At 39.8% G+C, this 17,334-nt stretch overlaps 1 protein-coding gene across 2 annotated transcripts in view; it reads right to left on the minus strand.

The window, feature by feature from the left end:
• The window catches only part of FILIP1 (filamin A interacting protein 1), a gene marked incomplete at its 3' end in the record, with an annotated part of 194,184 nt that extends 177,183 nt beyond the window's left edge, over positions 1-17,001 (minus strand). Inside the window, exons 1-2 of one of the 2 annotated variants that reach the window (XM_079938857.1) lie at positions 16,577-17,001; positions 14,963-15,150 (exon numbers count right to left, since the gene is read on the minus strand). In XM_079938857.1, the coding sequence (XP_079794983.1) occupies positions 14,963-14,968 (6 nt within the window). In that variant the 5' untranslated portion in view covers positions 14,969-15,150; positions 16,577-17,001. The remainder of the gene's footprint in view (positions 1-14,962; positions 15,151-16,576) is intronic. The other variant, XM_079938858.1, reaches the window with a different exon arrangement.
• Positions 17,002-17,334: the final 333 nt, after the last annotated feature.

The raw sequence follows: 17,334 nt of genomic DNA on the forward strand, positions 1-17,334 counted from the left end.
GTATGTTGGGAGCACTCAGTAAAAACTTTATTATTATTCTGTCTTTATTTTCTTCCTATAGCCAATAGATATAATAGTTATATTAAAATGAACATTAATGCATTAATGATTGTCATATTCACATGACAGTTTATAGATCAGGTCTTACTGATGTCATCATTCTTAATTTGTCTTTCAGTTTAATTGGGCTGTAAGTAGAAAATTACACAGACAATAGCTTCTATAGTTGGGTCCAGACCATACACAGCAAAGGAGGTTATTTGTAACCTTCAGTTTGATATGAACCAAATTAAACAAATAAATCAACCACTATTAGTGAGGAACCTAAGTTGGGTAAAAGAAATTAATTACACACCATCGTTATACAGAAACTTTCCAAGAATATTTGAGAAAATGGTATCCAATCCATCCCACATACATATTTTAAATCCACATTTTATAGCTCTCCTTTTAAATAAAGCACTCATGAAAAATTTCTGGAATTTAGCTGAGGATTTTATATAACCAAATTCTGACCTTTTCCTGGTATATTAAACACCCTTTACAATCACTGTACTTACACAATGTTCTTCCAGTCTCTTAATGGAGTAGACATTATTCCGGCTTAAATCACCAAATTCCAGAATAGAAAAACAAATATTAAAAACTGAGAAGAGAGTCAAGTCAGACCATCTCCTTGTTCCCAAGCATCTAGTCTGACCTCCCATGTAGAGTGGTAATTTATGCTTCAATCTCTGCTCTGTTGTACAACAATCTAGGAGAAATGGCAGTTCCCTCCTCCAAGATGGGTATTTCTCAGAGAACGACTGGGAATTGAAAATAAATCTTGAGGTTGAAAGTTAATTACTGACAGCAAATTATCCTTTATGAATAACAACTTTCTCCATAACATTAATAAAAGTGTCTTGATTTATGTACCTTTCATGTATATTCATGTTGAAAGATGTTCAAAGACTGGCTGAAGCAGGAGAAATAACAGAAAGAGGGTTCTGAAAAGAAGGGAAAGAGGAAAGAATGAGGAATAAGCCCAGGAAAGCATGGAAAGTTGATTAGGAAGCCTGACAGAGAAGGTCCTCCTGTGAGGGAGGGGACAAAACTCACACATATCAGGGCCTGAACTCAGGTTGGGAGGGAGAAAGGGGAAACAGAATCCCTACCATCACTGTGAGTATGGAAGGGAGGGTACAAGGGATGATAAAGAAGCAAAGACATGAGAATGTATTAATTTTGGCTGTTTAAAGAAAGGAGGGCTACAGAAGGAGAAGGTGATGAACTCACTGAATAATGCATTGTTAGTCAAATCGCCAAATAGAAGTTGGAAATTAGGCATAGTTGTGCTATTATTCACACTTACATTCTAATTAACAGAATTACATATAACGCATAGGCTCACTTTATCTGTGGGTTTGAGAGAGGTAAAGGGAACTCATTCACTTGTGCCCAGTGTACGAAAAAGAACACTTGGAAGGACCACCAAAGTGACAAAGCACCACTCTCATCTCAGCACATTCCTTGCAGGACCCAACAACAAAAGAGTGTGTGAAATGCTTACTGCCTACCTACACTCTGGGTAATCTTTCAGGAGTGGCTTCTTCCAAGAAAGGCCTTGTCCAGAACAAAGCACAAGAATGTTAACACACAAGGTCTGGGTGAGGTTTCACTCACATCACTGCTCCCTACCCATTCACAAAATGTTCCTGCTCTCAGACAAGTGAGAAGCAGCTGAGCATCACAGGCACCAGGCACCACCCTCACAAGACCCCTTGCAGGACGCACGCACACCACACACCACACACCACTCTCCAACTGGCCTCCCTCCATCCCCTGGAATAACAGACAGAATTGATGAGGAGAGAGGTGCTGGTGTCCCGAAAAGCCCAACATCTGGAGTGCCAGAGGCAGGAGGAGACAGAGAAACCATGAGCTTTTAAACAACAAGTATCTTGGGAAATAACCCAAGACAGATAATGCTCTGGATTCCAGGAAGATATGCAGCACGATGCTGTGGCTTGTCTATGAATTCACAGATTTGAATTCATAAGCTATACGACTTCGAGAAAGACAGACTTTCTGGGTCTCAGCTTCCTCATCCCTCCTAAAAAGTGGTTGGAGTCAATCATCTCTTAGCATCCATCAGTATCTAAAGATATTATGGTAAAACAATTTTTTCAGAATAATTCATGAACTGAGCAGATCGCCCAAAATTTGAGCCTTGGTACCGTTTTCCTGGATCAGTTTAGCCCTATAACCCTAATGAGCCTCAGCAGTTTTAGGAAGTAGTGATCAGAAGCAAGGATTCCTGACTCCAGTGCCCCATTTTATCCACCTGCCCCTGCTCCCCTACCCTCGTGATCCAGTCGTATATGTGTCCATTTTGGATATCAATTTCTGTTCTGATAATAACATTACTCAGGAAATACACGGCCATCAAGATGTTCCTGGCACTTCAGTGATTAGGCAGAACGGACTATGCAGCCTTGTTTCCATAATTCTAATCAAGCAAGGTCCCTCCTAGGAAATCCTATCAAGCTACTGAGGAAGAAGTATGTGGACTTTTCTTTTTAATAAGAGCCTCTAGGTGTGCCAAACGTTTAGAAGTCAATAGGCAATACTTGAGAACAATAGGAGGAAAGGAAAACAATGCTTTTTTTCAAAATGGAAGTGGCCTGATTTTCTTCTGATTATTAAGATTTCTACCACATATTGTCAAATTGCCTTTCAGGAAGCTCGTCCTAGCTGATTTTCCCACCAGCATTCCATAGCGACCACTTCATCACACCCTCACCATACAGGTATTGGATTCTGTTGTGTGTCAATGCGTTGGTTGAATTAATACTATGTTCTTTTTTATTTATTTTTAAAATTTATTTATTTATTAATTTATTTAATTTTTGGATGCATCCGGTCTTCGCTGCTGCACGCAGATTTTCTCTAGTTGCTGAGAGTGGGGGCTACTCTTTGTTGCGGTGTGCGGGCTTCTCATTGCAGTAGCTTCTCTTGTTGCGGAGCACAGGCTCTGGGCGCATGGGCTCAGTAGTTGTGGCTCACGGGCTCTAGAGTGCAGGCTCAGTAGTTGTGGCTCACGGGCTTAGCTGCCCCACAGCATGTGGGATCTTCCTGGACCAGGGCTCGAACCCGTGTCCCCTGCATTGACAGATGGATTCTTAACCACTGTGCCACCGGGGAAGCCCCTACTGTCTTCTTTAAATTTGAACTTTTAATTATCAGTGAGGTTACATAGTTTTTCACACATTTACTACAAATTGTTTATTTATGCCATTTGTCCATTTTTCTATTGTCGTGTCTCTTGCTTTATTCATTTAAAAGAGCTCTTTGTGTTAAGGATATTTGTTTTTAATTTATTTTGTCACAAATATTTTTGCCCAGATTGCTGTTTGCATTTTAACTTTGTTCATGAGGTGGGTTTTTTTCCCTGTATAAAAGTTTTCATTCTGTTTTCATGGAGTCAAATATTTTAGTCTTTTGTTTTACTGCTTTTTTCCCTTGCGTAGGAAGGTCTTTCCCACTCCACCAATATGTATACATTTTTCAAGTATTTCACTTTCAATTTTTACACTTAAATTTCTGATGCATCTAGTATGTATTGGTATAAGTGGTGACATAGAGATTTCATTTCATTTTTTTCCAGTTTTTTCAACCCCATTGACTGAAAACTCCATATTTTCTTTTCTGATTTGAAGTGTCTCTCCTTTCTAACACAAAACTCTCATATGTAGGTTTCTGGAGTTCTGACTATTTTCCTTTGATCTCCTCATCTGATGTGAACTGATTCTGACACCACTATCAAAAGTGATTTTAATGAGTGTTGTTTCAAAATTCATTTTATTATGTGGTGAGGCAATGCTCCCAACTGGTACTTCAAAAATTTCCTGGCTATTCACATAAGTTTCTTGCTCCAGAAGCACTTAGTCACTTGAAGTGAAGTGTTGAATATATGTAAGTATTTTTCAAAGTGCACAAACTTGTAAAAGTCTTAAAGCAAAGAATTTTATAGGCAATATCCATCACTCCCTTTTAGAAATATATCTAAAAGACTGATCACTGCTGTTTTTTTTGGCCACGGGATCTTAGTTCTCCAACCAGGAATTGAACCCACACCCTCAGCAGTGAGAGCAGAGTCCTAACCACTGGACCACCACAGAATTCCTATTAAGACTGGTCACTGCTTTAAAAGAATGCTCAGAGTGTGGGTGGTGGTGAGGGTCAGGAATTTTCCAGCCCACAAGTTGCATATTTGGTTGGCTCATAATGGCCAAGACAGATTTAAGTGTGATGAAAATGTATGTATATAGTGCACCCTCTTCATCACATTATTCTTAAAAACATTAAAATTATCATATAAAATTATCATATATGATAAAAACATTATCATATGTTTTAAAAACTTTAAAATTATCATATAAGAAAAGAATGCAACTTACGAGTTCCCCACCATTCATAAAGCTATATGGACTTGTTGCAACAAATCAGTCATTGAGCCTTTCAGTCACATTAATTTCCTCTGCCTTCCCTTAGACCTTGTTTGTCAGGCCCTACCTAGTTTTCAGCCTCTAGGGTCCCCTTTCCCCACAGCAAGGGTTGCTTTATCACCCCATCTCTGATCTCCTGAATCAGTCACTCGCCACCCAAAACCAGGTGAGTGCTCCCACAATCCCATTCACTCACTAGTCACATGACATTGAAATTGCCATTGTTTTTACCTGTAACCCAGTTAGAGACTAGAGATAATATGATATTCACTATTGTACCCAATCCCTAGCTCAGTGCCTGACACAGATGAATCTCAATAAATATTTAGCGAGTCGGTGAACACGACGAACTAAATGTGAAGCAGGAGGGACACAAAGAGCTCCAGCCCAGGACTCTGGGATTTAGTATCATCTCAGTCGTTTTGACATTGCATTACAGAGTCTCTAGGACTGTTTCTCCTCCAGAACTATTCTGTCCCTGAATCCCACCTCCCGGCTCTCCCCGCTGGTCCTGCTGACAGGCTTGCCCAAACGCTGACACCCTGCCTGGGTCAGAACACAACCTGCCTTCCAGGACACCCCATAACCTCATGTTAGATCCTCAGAGGCCAGATACTAGCTTGAACCACTCTTTGTCATCTAAGGCCACACCATTTGGATCCTGTGTTCTACCTGTTGCCAGTTAGCTACGTGCATGGGCCTTGCCTGACGGAGCCTAAGATACGTTCTTCAGGATGAGTGGATTGAACGGATCTCACTCTGGAAATGGTTGTGTTCACACAGCTCAAATCTTTTTCATTGTCACACAAGAGTAATGATAGTACTGTTGAAGTTCAACTCCTATGAAAGTTCTGGGAACAGAACTTGAAATAATAATCCAGATATAAATCAGATTGCAGGGTTTTAACCATACATTTATGCTATGTGGAAAAACAAGAGCTCTTTTTCTTTTCTCTAATCTCTCTCTCAAAAGGACAAAATTCTTTACTTTCTGAGAAACCACAAGTCACTTTCATCTGGTTTTCCCCCAGTCCTCTCCTCTATTTGAGCTCAGTGCTTCACGTGTTCATTTTGGTGAGATTCCATTGCAATACATCACCAGGAACACATGTGTTCCACCGGGACCTTATTCCCTGGAAGATGTGAATGGTGATGTAAATAACAGCCTCATTGGAATTTGAAGGAAGTAGTGCAGGAAAGAAAGCTACGGTGAAATAAGGCAAAATCAAGCAACTATAATCAATATTTCCTCCTGGGGTAATGTGGGTAGTATTGATGCTGATAGGGAACTTCAACGGTATTCATCAGCTGGAGCTGTCAGCAGAACATTAATTAAATGGCAGCTGTTGCTTTACCACTTGTAGGGGAGGAGAGCAACTAACTCCAAAATAGATTTCCAAGGATAAGCGCATTTCCAGCTAGTAAACCAAATAAGAGCTTGGTTGTGTTTTGTTTTGTGTTTGTTTGTTGTTGTTTTTTTTATGAGTTTTGCAGCACATGAGTGAAGAGATGAGGAGCAATTAGACTTGTGTCAATAGTTATGCATTTGGGGCTCCCCTGGCGGCGCAGTGGTTGAGAATCTGCCTGCCAATGCAGGGGACACGGGTTCGAGCCCTGGTCTGGGAAGATCCCACGTGCCGCAGAGCAACTAGGCCCGTGAGCCACAACTACTGAGCCTGCGCGTCTGGAGCCTGTGATTCACAACAAGAGAGGCCGCGATAGTGAGAGGCCCGCGCACCGCGATGAAGAATGGCCGCCGCTTGCCACAACTAGAGAAAGCCCTCGCACAGAAACGAAGACGCAACACAGCAAAAATAAATTAATTAATTAATTTTTGAAAAATAGTTATGCATTTAAAGTAAGAGTTCTAGTCTGTTGTTGGGAATATACATATATCATGCTAATCACAGCTACAGAGTCTAGCTTCCACTCAGTTAAGCATTCATTACTCTCTGATGCTCTAATGAACATTTAAGATGTCTGTTGATTTTTAACTTGTAATAAAAACAATATGTGGTCATTAAAGGTTTAGAGAATACTGAGAAGCAGAGAAATAATCACCCATGGTCAGTGATTGTTATTCCTATGTTTATATAAAAAAAATTATGTTCAGTCCAATTACTGATCAAAGCTGTTCAGTAATGTTTACTTCCTCAATTCCATGACACTTAACAGATTCAACTTATTGAGCACTTGTTTTATGAAACACGGCTCTAAAAAAAGTCCCAAGTCATACCTGAATCTATATATCACGTTCATTTTTTAAATTTACATGTAAATATTTATCATAGAATATTTATTATAATCTTTCACTTTTTGTTGAGTTGCTATTGCTTACAGAAATCTGTGCTATAGGTATTTGCCATTTGTGATTTTCATCTTGGTAAAGTTCATTTAACCAGACAATGTATATAGATTTTTCCCAAGGTGTAAAAAAGCCTTCTCTATAGAAATGTAAACTTACAGAATCAATCAGAAAATTAATTCCATAATGCAACCTAAAAATGTATACTTTAAGAGATCTTTGGAGTACGCTGACCCCCCAGCCAGTCACTTCCATGGGACAGACCAGCTTGTTTCTAACGCACCTGCTGCTATAGAAGAAGTGAAGTGATTAATCCCTTCCTGTTGTTGCTGAGGTCATGAGAAGTTAGGGGGTAGTAAGAAAGTCCAGAGATGGGGAAATCCCAGGGAAAATGGTGAACACAGCCAAACTCACAGGGTTAGGGGAAAAGTCAAGGTCTGAACGAGAGAGTAGAGTTTGTGGTTAGAATTTCCACCTAAAGGTAAAAAGATATGTGCCCAAAAGTAAGACAGGAAATATTATAATGGTCCACAAAAGAAAGACTGGATAAAAGAAACAAAGTCACTGGGGAAAATGGAACGCTTTGGAACAGTCTCTAAGAGAATGGGTTGTCTCCAGTTGGCACACTTATTGGGAAAATAGAGAATGCAAGGACCCCATCTCCAGCCAAGCAGCAAACCAGCTAGTGGGATCTCAGAGCACCAAGGCCAGCTGCCACAAGACCCCTGATGCTGAAATAGGGGAGCAGCTGCCACTCAACACCTTACATTCTCAGAGTTGGCTCCAGAACAGCAAAGTGATTAAGAGATTAAGAGCACAAGCTGAGGAGTCCAATTGCCTGCACTCAAATCGCAGATCTGCCACCTGCTTGTTGGAGGGCCTTGGGCAGCTCCCTCAGCCTCCTTATCTGTACATGTAGAGTGTACGAGTATTTGCCTCACTTCTGCCTTGCTAGTGCCTAACACATAGAAAGCAGTCATTAAATATTGGCTACTTTGTTGTTTATTATGATCATGTGATAGAAAAGGTAATAGATTCAGCCTCAGAGGACATTGTAACTTCTACCAAGCGACCTCTCTTCCTTCATCCTGGTACCTTCTTCTTTAAAATGAAGAGATTGTATTAGATAACTGGTTCTCAACCCTGGATGCACATTAAAATCACATAAAAGCTTCCAAAATAGATCAACACTTGGGTATGCACTCAGGGCAGCTTGAATCAGAACCTCTGGGGCATTGCCTGGATATCTGCATTTTCAAAGCATCCCAGGTGACTCTGACACACAGGGAGTGTTGAGAACCGCAGACTAGATGACCTGATGGTCCCGAGTGAGCTCAGAGTCTAGAGGTTTCCACCCTCTTTGGTATGGGTGGCTCCAGGACCAAAGCTGGGTGGTCATGGACAGTGTGAGACTCAGAGCCCCCATTCCTGCTGGAAGTCAGACCAGCTGTGGCAATGCCAAGAGAACTAGGAGGTCTCACAGAATGTCTGAATTATCATGCGGTTTGGGTGCCAAGAGGAATTTAGAATAATTGAATGAGAAAAAGAATACTTCCAGAAGCCAACCAGTGAAGCCCTTTGTCTCCAAAGGATAGAACACTAATTCTTTCCCTCCTTTGACACTGTTACACCTTTTTACATAAAGACAGGGAGGACAAAAGGGAAATTCTTAGTTTGTTTGTCGTAAGGAAGTCAGGAGAGATCATGTGAATGAAAAAGAGTGCCTTAATGAAATATAATACATCACGACCTTTATTTTGGATTAAATAGGTCTATGCCACAGAGCAAAGAGTGTATTTGCTTCAGAAAGGTGTTTAGCCTGTCAGGAAAGTAGCCTACAAGTCCTGTGTGCTGACCAGTAGTGAGCATGTAGGAGCGGGGCTGGGGTGTGCTACATAGTTGTGACAAGATGCCGTTCGTAATTCATAGAATAGAATTTCTCAGAAGGTAGAGATCCATTCTGTTATGTGTTTATTTCACGTGAAACATTCACCTTCTTGGGATATTAAATCCTACCACCCGGGATATTTGATACACAGGAAAAGTAGAGTATTTATGGCCACTGGCGTAAGAAAAAGCAAAGCATTATCTGCTCCATCAAAATTGTATTAGAACTGCTCTCCTTTTACTTCAGATAGTACAAAAGTTAAGTGTCATACAAGTAAATAGAAACTCAAAAATTCCAATTATATCCAGAGAGTCAGATTTTTGGCCTCATTGGAGATGACTCGGATTTGAATAAAGGTAAAAGAATTAAATAGAATAATAAAATATCTCACGCCATTGCTCCACTGTAGCAAACCACTGGCTGAAAAGTATCAGGTAATTTTCCTTAAACTACAGCCAGCTCTGTTTTTCAGAAGGAACAACATGCTGTTAGGCTGACAACTCACTCCCTAAACAAAGTCATTGGGAGTCAATAAGGCTCTTATACAGAATGAGACTTTCTGTCCCCTTCCTCAGTACCTCCCCCAACAACCTTACACACACCACCGAAGGCTTCTTCCAGCTTTATTGCTACCAACAGCTGGAATAAGTATGTTGCAGGATTCTCTCTTGAACCACTTAACAAACGGAATGCCCATGACCAAGGCAGAGATCTGCAGAGCATTTCTTTACAATAGGAGGGGGAGTTCTAACTTGTCAACAGGAGCAACAACAGACCAAAACCCCCAATGGCATCAAGGGATCTGGCTACAAGAGCGCCCATAACAGATCATAAATCCAAACGCTCCACGTGTTCCTTCTCCAGAGAATCATCTCAGCAGCGTAGAAGCCAAGAACCACGCTGTGCCATCCACCACTGTGGAAGAAGAGCTTCTGTGTTCCAGGGCCCCAGGCCTAGCTCTTCCTGGGTCGCCCAGCTCCGCAGGCCATTACAACTTCTGGCTCTACTTCAGGACCCTGGAGAAGAGCCCCATTGGCCTTTTGACCCCAGATCTCTTTGTTCTTTGCTCTTAGTGAATCTTTTCAGACTGCAGGGTCACATTCGACACCCTTCACCAAAACGTCTCACAGTCACCTAGGTAGAGGTCCTCCTTGAACAACTGCCTGCATTACAAGAAAGTGGTGAAAATATGGGCTAAATAAGATCAAATTGCCTGGGTTAGAATCTCAAATCTACCACTGAGCAAGTTACTTATCATCTATAAACCTCATTTTTCTAATCCATAAAACAAGAGATAAAAATAGTGCCTCATCGGGTTGTTATGAGAAGTAAATAAAATCATTCAAGGTGCCTGGCACAGAAAAATCTCCAGTATATGCTATTACTGGCATCATGTATATATACTAAATAATTATGCACAGCTCTATAATACATACATTAAGCAGATAATCTATATTATATGTAGCTGTTATTATCATTATATTATCTATTATATCACTATATAAGAATTGGGATTCAGATGTCCCAGTCATTAGTAGGAACACCTGGCATGCTGGGCAACGATCTATGGAATGAACAGAAGATGGAAGGTGGGGATTTGTCACCAAAGTTGAGGGGCCCCCGAGGAGTGAATTCTACCAAAGCAGCTGCCTTCCTTAAGGACCAAACAACAGGCTGTGACCAAAGCAGTTGGTCTGGCGGTGTCCAAACCAGAGGATGAGATCTATCAAGAGAGCATGTGAAAGTTAAGCTTATATGTAAAGGCCCCTCCCTTGTCCAAATTCCAGGCTGCCCGTGAAGCATGCGTCACTCACTAAACAGTTAATGAAACACAAAGAGCCTTGAATATCTCAAGTGTCACATTTCAAGACTTATAGAATAATTAGGAAAAATCTGAGCTGGCAAAACTCTTCCTGGCTCGTGCTGGCAAGCAGACCATCTTTGTTTTCCATTAGTGTGTGTTGTCGTCACAGTAACTGCAAGGCTCCAAATACAGGCCCGGGGTGTCATTTCCTCATGTACTTAGGCTGCCACACTGAAATAGCATTATGAACTCAGCAATGCCTCTTCCTTTCCTGTGGTATCTCAGTCAAAGAAGCAGGCCCTAAAAGGAGTTACTTAAGACATAAGTATATTAAAGACATATAAAGAAAAATAAAGTCCATTTATCCCTATTACTGTATCGCCTATGACTCATGTGTGTGTCGGGGGGGACCTTATTTTTGCAAAGATCTTTTATATAAACAAGGCAAGTTGGCAGTAATTTGATTGTCTTGGTGATGTCAGCAGTCTACTGTTTTCAATCAAATTGCCTTTTGGCTTTAAATCTGTAGCAAATCATTTTTTAAAGAATGCATTTGGCCAACTCTGATATGCCCATTTCATGGCTTTCTTTCACCTTTTCCTTACAAAGATAAGCAGCAGATAATTCACTTCTTCAAAGTAACTTGGAAAGATTGAAAGATTGCAATTACAATTACTGAAAAAGCAAAAAAAAAAAAAAAAAAAAAGACTATTTTCAAGTGTAGACATATAAAGTCCTTGGCCAGTGAAGCAACAATTGTTTTCATCTATGTTTTGGTGAAGGAGGTAGGTGACAGCATTTAAGCAAAAACAGAAAAATCCCTGAACCTTAAGGGTTCAATGAAAGTCAGACCACTTGAGATAAATTCTGCATTAGCTTTAAAAATTCTTTTTAAAGTCTGTCTTTCACAGACCTCAGAAACACATAAATCACACAATATTATGCACATTGACACCATTTCCCAAAAAGGAAACGCAACACCAACGTTCTTTTGACTTTTCAGTGCTGCTGTGGCTTAAACAAAGCTCTCAGGGACTGGAGCGCTGGTTAATATCGTGTTTCTTCATCTCTTTCCTGGGAGTTTCTCAAGTTCTGCAATCAGCTGGTCAACAGCCAACTGGAGCTGCCCAATTCATGCTGGACTTTCCTTATTCTAAGTTCTTACACAACTCGCTGCCTAGCCTTTGAAATTACACTGCCTCAGCTACTGCCATGGGGAAAGTCGTATTCTGCCTGCAGCCTTTTCTCTTCTCTGATTAGCTAAAGAGTAGGACTACCATTTAAGGAAAAAAGAAGAACATAAGCCAATATGTTTTCCTGAGGTTCCCATATTTTTGCCCTAGAACCTTTATAATGTATTCTATAAAGCCAGGAAAATTCTTTTCTTTCCCTCCTTTCTTCTTTCTTTCTTTCTAAAACAAGGTCTTCATTAGAGAATGATCATTCTGAAATTCAGTTTGCCTTATCTTTTAGAAACTTATCCTTTCAATTGTGAAAAATAAAGCAAAATGGACAGGTCTAAACTGTGAGTACCCTGCATAAGCTAGTAGAAGTTACTAAGAAACTTCTCCACTTTTGAGTGCTTCATATATTTTTGTTAAGTTAAATATACAGAATAGTGAGTACCCCATAATATACTCATACATCTTTATGAGGTAACACTCTTTTTTTGCCTTGGAATATACTTTCTTGCCATGCTTAAGAGGAATGACTAGGATTAAGGGCAATGAGTAGCAAGAATTCACTTGTATTTGGTGAGGCTGAAGCTCGTGTGAGATGACCTTTTTTGGTCTTTTCATTTTTATCTGTTACTAGGTTAGTAAAACAAAACAAAACATCTAAGGGAAGAAATAAAGAATGATAAATTTAATAATATATCCCTCCTTGGAAGAGGAAGTCTCCCAGCGTAGTCGGCTATAAAAGAGATACCCAAGCACTACATATAAACACACATTATCTCCAAGTGCAAATATAGAAACCATGGAACAGTCTATGCTGTGGGTGATTTCTTGGCCTTTTTAGTAATAATTCTATAAGACAGCACACTGCTGAGTGATAACGGAGGGATTGAAACATAAATTCCATGCTAAATTATTGGCTGGAGCTCAAACTATGTCTGCTTGGAGTACACAGCAGCAAAGTATGTCCCTGACAAGATTCCACATTTAAACAATACATTCTTCTGTCTTTCCTATGATCTATGAACCTGATTTTACAAACCGTCTGTATCTAAGATTTTTGTGTGCAACAAAGATTAAGCTAAACAGATAACTATATTTAAAGTGCACTAATAAAGCAAGAATAGCATAAAATTATTGAAAAGTCTATTGGGCAACTGTAAGTTTTATCAACTCGTTTAATCTTCAGAACAACTCTCTGAGGAAGCTAGTATTATTACCCTCATTTTAGAGATGAGGAAGCTGAGGCACAGAGTAACTTGCCCAGGGTCATAGTGAGCTGAAACCTGAATTCAGGCCGTCTGACTTGCCTATGCAATTAGCCTTTCCTGCCTCCTCCATCTGAATGACACATCCAGCTCAGATATAAGGAAGCAAAACGCATTTTATTAGCTTATCTTTCATTCTACTGCTACATATGTTTAAAATAATTAATGTATAAACAAATGTATGTTGCGGGCTTTCAGATATTATTTTTCTAATAAGCTGTTACCAGCCTTTTTTCTCTTAAACCTGTCTGCTGAAATAGATCTCAGCCTAAGCTCACCCCTTCACTTCCCATGATGCTGCTGTTTTAAAACCCACATGTTAGAGAGGGGACAAATTAGTGAAGATGTCAATTAAACAAGCTCTGTAAAATCTTATTTCTTAGGGCAACTGTTTTGTGAAGAAATGCTCATCTTCCAAAACAGACAATTAGCATTAGTTGAGAATGAGTATTTTACCACAAAGTGTCACTTCTAAAGAATAAGTAAAAATTATAACCACTGGGAAATCATTGCTAAATGAATATATTAAATATTTCATAAGTTTCTTTGAGAAAATCCCATAGTGATTCTTGGTGAACATCCATTTAAAAGAGTAATTTTAACCTCCTTGGCTGTCTTAAAATGTAAAGAGAATTCTTTTCTTTTGGTGAACATGGAAAAAAATTAGTTCAGAATCATGATTCATGCTTTATCTCACACAGTAAGCCTACAGGTTTCAGGAGTGATTTAAAATAAAACTGAGAAATGTCTCTTTTTTAAATATTTACAGAAAAATAAAAAGGGATAATCATGATATTTAAATATTTTAATGTTCAAGGCCAGATTTTAATCCATGATGACCCACAAATGGAAGGAACCATGATTTAAATGTATAGTACCAAAGGTAACTATAAATAGAATCTGGTAGCAGAAGATGATAAAAGTATACGAGTTATAGTATTTAGAGCTCTAGGTGTATACACAGGAGATGCATGTATAAATATATAGTCTTTATATATCTGCCTTCCTATTTCATTCCCAAGAGGTACATCGTCTCCACAATCAAGTACATGAGCGTAGTCACAATTACTTGTAATTTTTCTGTACTCGGTAAAACTATGAAGACCTTCCTTGAGAAGTTTTTGAAATAAAAAGCTATTAACCACACTTACAGTTGCTTGTCTTGATTTTATACTTACCTATACTTTCTCACATGCTCACCATTAGAAATCCAGAGCCAAAAATGTTCATAGAACATCCACAAGGTACATGGGGCCGAACCACTCCAGAGCCAAGGGATGCTTAGGACAATGCTTTGTACCTGGTCACCTTCATAAACTTGTTCTGAATTTCAAGAAGTAAACCCTGCTCCAAAGGACCCTAATTCTAACAGAGCACCAAACAGCCCAAACTAAGAAGGAATCACTTCTAAATGGTATGGTCTGGGAAATCATTGTGAAAGTGGAAGCCACTGATCTGGGTTTTAAACAGCGGACAAAGTCTCTACAGGAGAGAGGAGGAAAAGTGTTCCAGGCAGGAGGGAATGAAAGGGGCAGAGGTGGAGCATTGAAATATGCAGTATGTAGGTGTTTGGAGAAGGGCCCAAAATCTGAACTATCTGAAGCAGAGGGACACTTGTTGTTGAGTAGTGGGAGCTGAGACTGGAAAAGTTAAGTACATGCCAGATGATGGAAGGTTCTCAAAATACCCAGCCTAGGTGTTTGGCAGCGACTAGTTGCAAAAGATAAGCGAGGAGTAGGAGAGACAAGCATAAGAAAATTAACCCCAGGGTTATGGGCAAGGTGGTCTGGATGGCAACGAGGGGTGGAAGGGGAACAGCGCTGTTATCATACAGACCAAGGATGAAGGGAACAGACCTTAAGGTGGTGGGAGAAACGGCAATGGGCTCTCTTATGGTCAAGGGTCAAAACAACACAGACGTGAGCCTGAGTGAACGAGAGAACACAACCTGCACCGCTGATAGTTCATAAACTGGAGGAAAGCACGTGCTCTAACCTGAGCTATTTTTGATTCTCAAGGGTAAACTTACAGTCATGAAGACAACGATACTCAGAAATCAATCCATCAGGAAACATGCTTTCACCCAGGGCCAAATGCTGTACTCAGTTATCCTCACACTGTTCCACTAACTCCAAAAGAAATTACATGCCTCCGAAATCTACGAATGGCAGATTTTGGCTTTACACAGACGTTTGTAAGCCAACAATGTGACCCTTCCTAAGATAAAAACAAGAAAAATGTAAAGCATTTAGTTCAGACTTTTTGAAACTCTTTAAAGACAAAGATACTTCATCTCCACTAAAGCACCAGAAGTTTCATTCTCTGACACCAAGTTTACCAGAGTGCATTTTGCACTGTTACATTCGTTATACGTGATTAGCTGCATTTACTTTGTAAACTAATCATGCAATCAGAATCATGAAATATAATATGTACTGAAATGTATGTACTATTTCATTTTTCTGAGCATATGATATATAAGCTTTAATTCGTTTTTCTTAAAATAGGAACATTTACTGAAAGAGTTGATACATTCTTGTCAACAATTTGTTCAAAACTGGTTTGGGGTAAATTACTTAAGTTGACAAAATAGACTCGAATAATTTCTTTTAAAATGTGCATTTGTATCTTCTTTGAAATTATCCTTAGTTTAGAATATTTTTTCAAATTATCATGTTCACTTAGAGGAACAAACTTCTTACACAAATCCAACCCAACTACAGACACGAGTTACCAATACTAACCACGTCACCAATGTGCAGCCGTAAGTTTTGTCAGATTCAGTGTGATGTTGATCATGCTAAGCAATTCTGATAAAACAGCATAGAAACTCATGGAAGGGGAGCCAATACAACAGACAAAAGGAGGATTTCCTTCACACTATGGTGAACACATTCATACACACATACGTGCAACTTAAGAAAGAATTTTTTCTAATACATTCGAGTTTTAAAAATCAGAATCTGTCTCATCTATATACAAGCAATTACTCAGTGTCTTTTTTAAAAAAAACACAAAATAGTATTCTCCTGAATACTATTCAACAACTGCAAAAGCAGTGATCTGAAACCAGGCATATCTTGTGCCTAGTGAGAAGCACTCGGGGTGACTGTCATGTAACGAGGTCAGAACCAGCACAAGGTGTACCAGTGTAATCAGAGAATCCGGCAAAGGAGAAGCCAGCCAGTCAAAAGCACAGCAACGCAAACACCACGCAGGACTTGCCTCTCATTTACCACACAAGCTGCTCAGCTAGTTTCATTATATGAAAGTTATTTTGCCTCTGGAGAAAATACCCCTCCCATTGGTTAGCCATCCTCATTGTGAAAGGACTGTGAAGTTGTCCTTTGTCGTATTTCTGTTACCTGCCAGAAAATGATAACTTGGCAGACATATTTTGATCGCTATTAAAGCATCATTACAATCTTTGTGTTTAGAAAACAATCGGATAATTCTGAGAAAGAGATGACTTTCTGATTCTTTAAAAAGAATTCACAGTGATCGTCATAATTCCTAAACGTGTTATCACATAGTGGAACAGTGAGAATCAAAGGAAACAGACAACACAGAATCAGAGAGAGCTCTCTTCTTGTGGAAACAGAGATTTCTTAAGACAGTAGGTAGCTGTGTATTTTGGTCTTACCTGACTGGCAGCTCGTCTAACCAAAGGTACGTCCTTTATGGAGGTAGCTTATCCTTGGAAGAACCCAGTGGCTTGCCCCACAGCCCAGGAGAGACTGGAGTTCTGGAAAACTATCCAGCCCAAAAGAATACAGAGGAAAAAGCTTTTCCCACTTTCTTTCCTAGGACTAGCCAATAGCTGAAGTCATGCAGGAAACTGGGTAGAGAGAAGGGGAAAGCAGCTTCTTCTCCCTGAAATCCCGATCAGCAGAAATTGGAGGCTGTTGTATATCTCCCACCCAGACTTTTGTTTAAAAGTTTTTTCAACTGTTGCTAGGTGTTGGATTCTGAGATTAGGTTTCTCGTCTTCTGCTCCCTTCACAGCACTGTCAGAGCAGTGACTTTGTCGAGAAGCTGAGCTCGCGTGTGCTATATTTAACCAGTGTTCTCAGCAAGTCAAGCCTGTCAACAGCTGAGAAGTTTGGAGCCGGCTCTGCTCAGTTCCTCGGCAGCTGGGTTATCAGTGGATACAGCTCTGCTCACCCTGTAAAAGATTGCGGGGAAACGGCAGACCCTTTTAAGGACTGCTGCTCATTACACAGAGGTAATTATTGTTGGAAGCCCTTAAACGCAGATTGTGATTTGGAACCTCAAGGCAGTTGCCTTGAGCAGAGCAATTTATCAATGCAATATTCTGCTCAATTAGGCTTTCTCAGATAAACGGTCTTAAATAGAAAAGGCTTTTAAAACTGTATGACAACTCTTGGGAAAACTCACAGT

This window comes from Stenella coeruleoalba, assembly GCF_951394435.1.
Source record: "Stenella coeruleoalba genome assembly, chromosome: 12".
Lineage (NCBI taxonomy): Eukaryota > Metazoa > Chordata > Mammalia > Artiodactyla > Delphinidae > Stenella > Stenella coeruleoalba.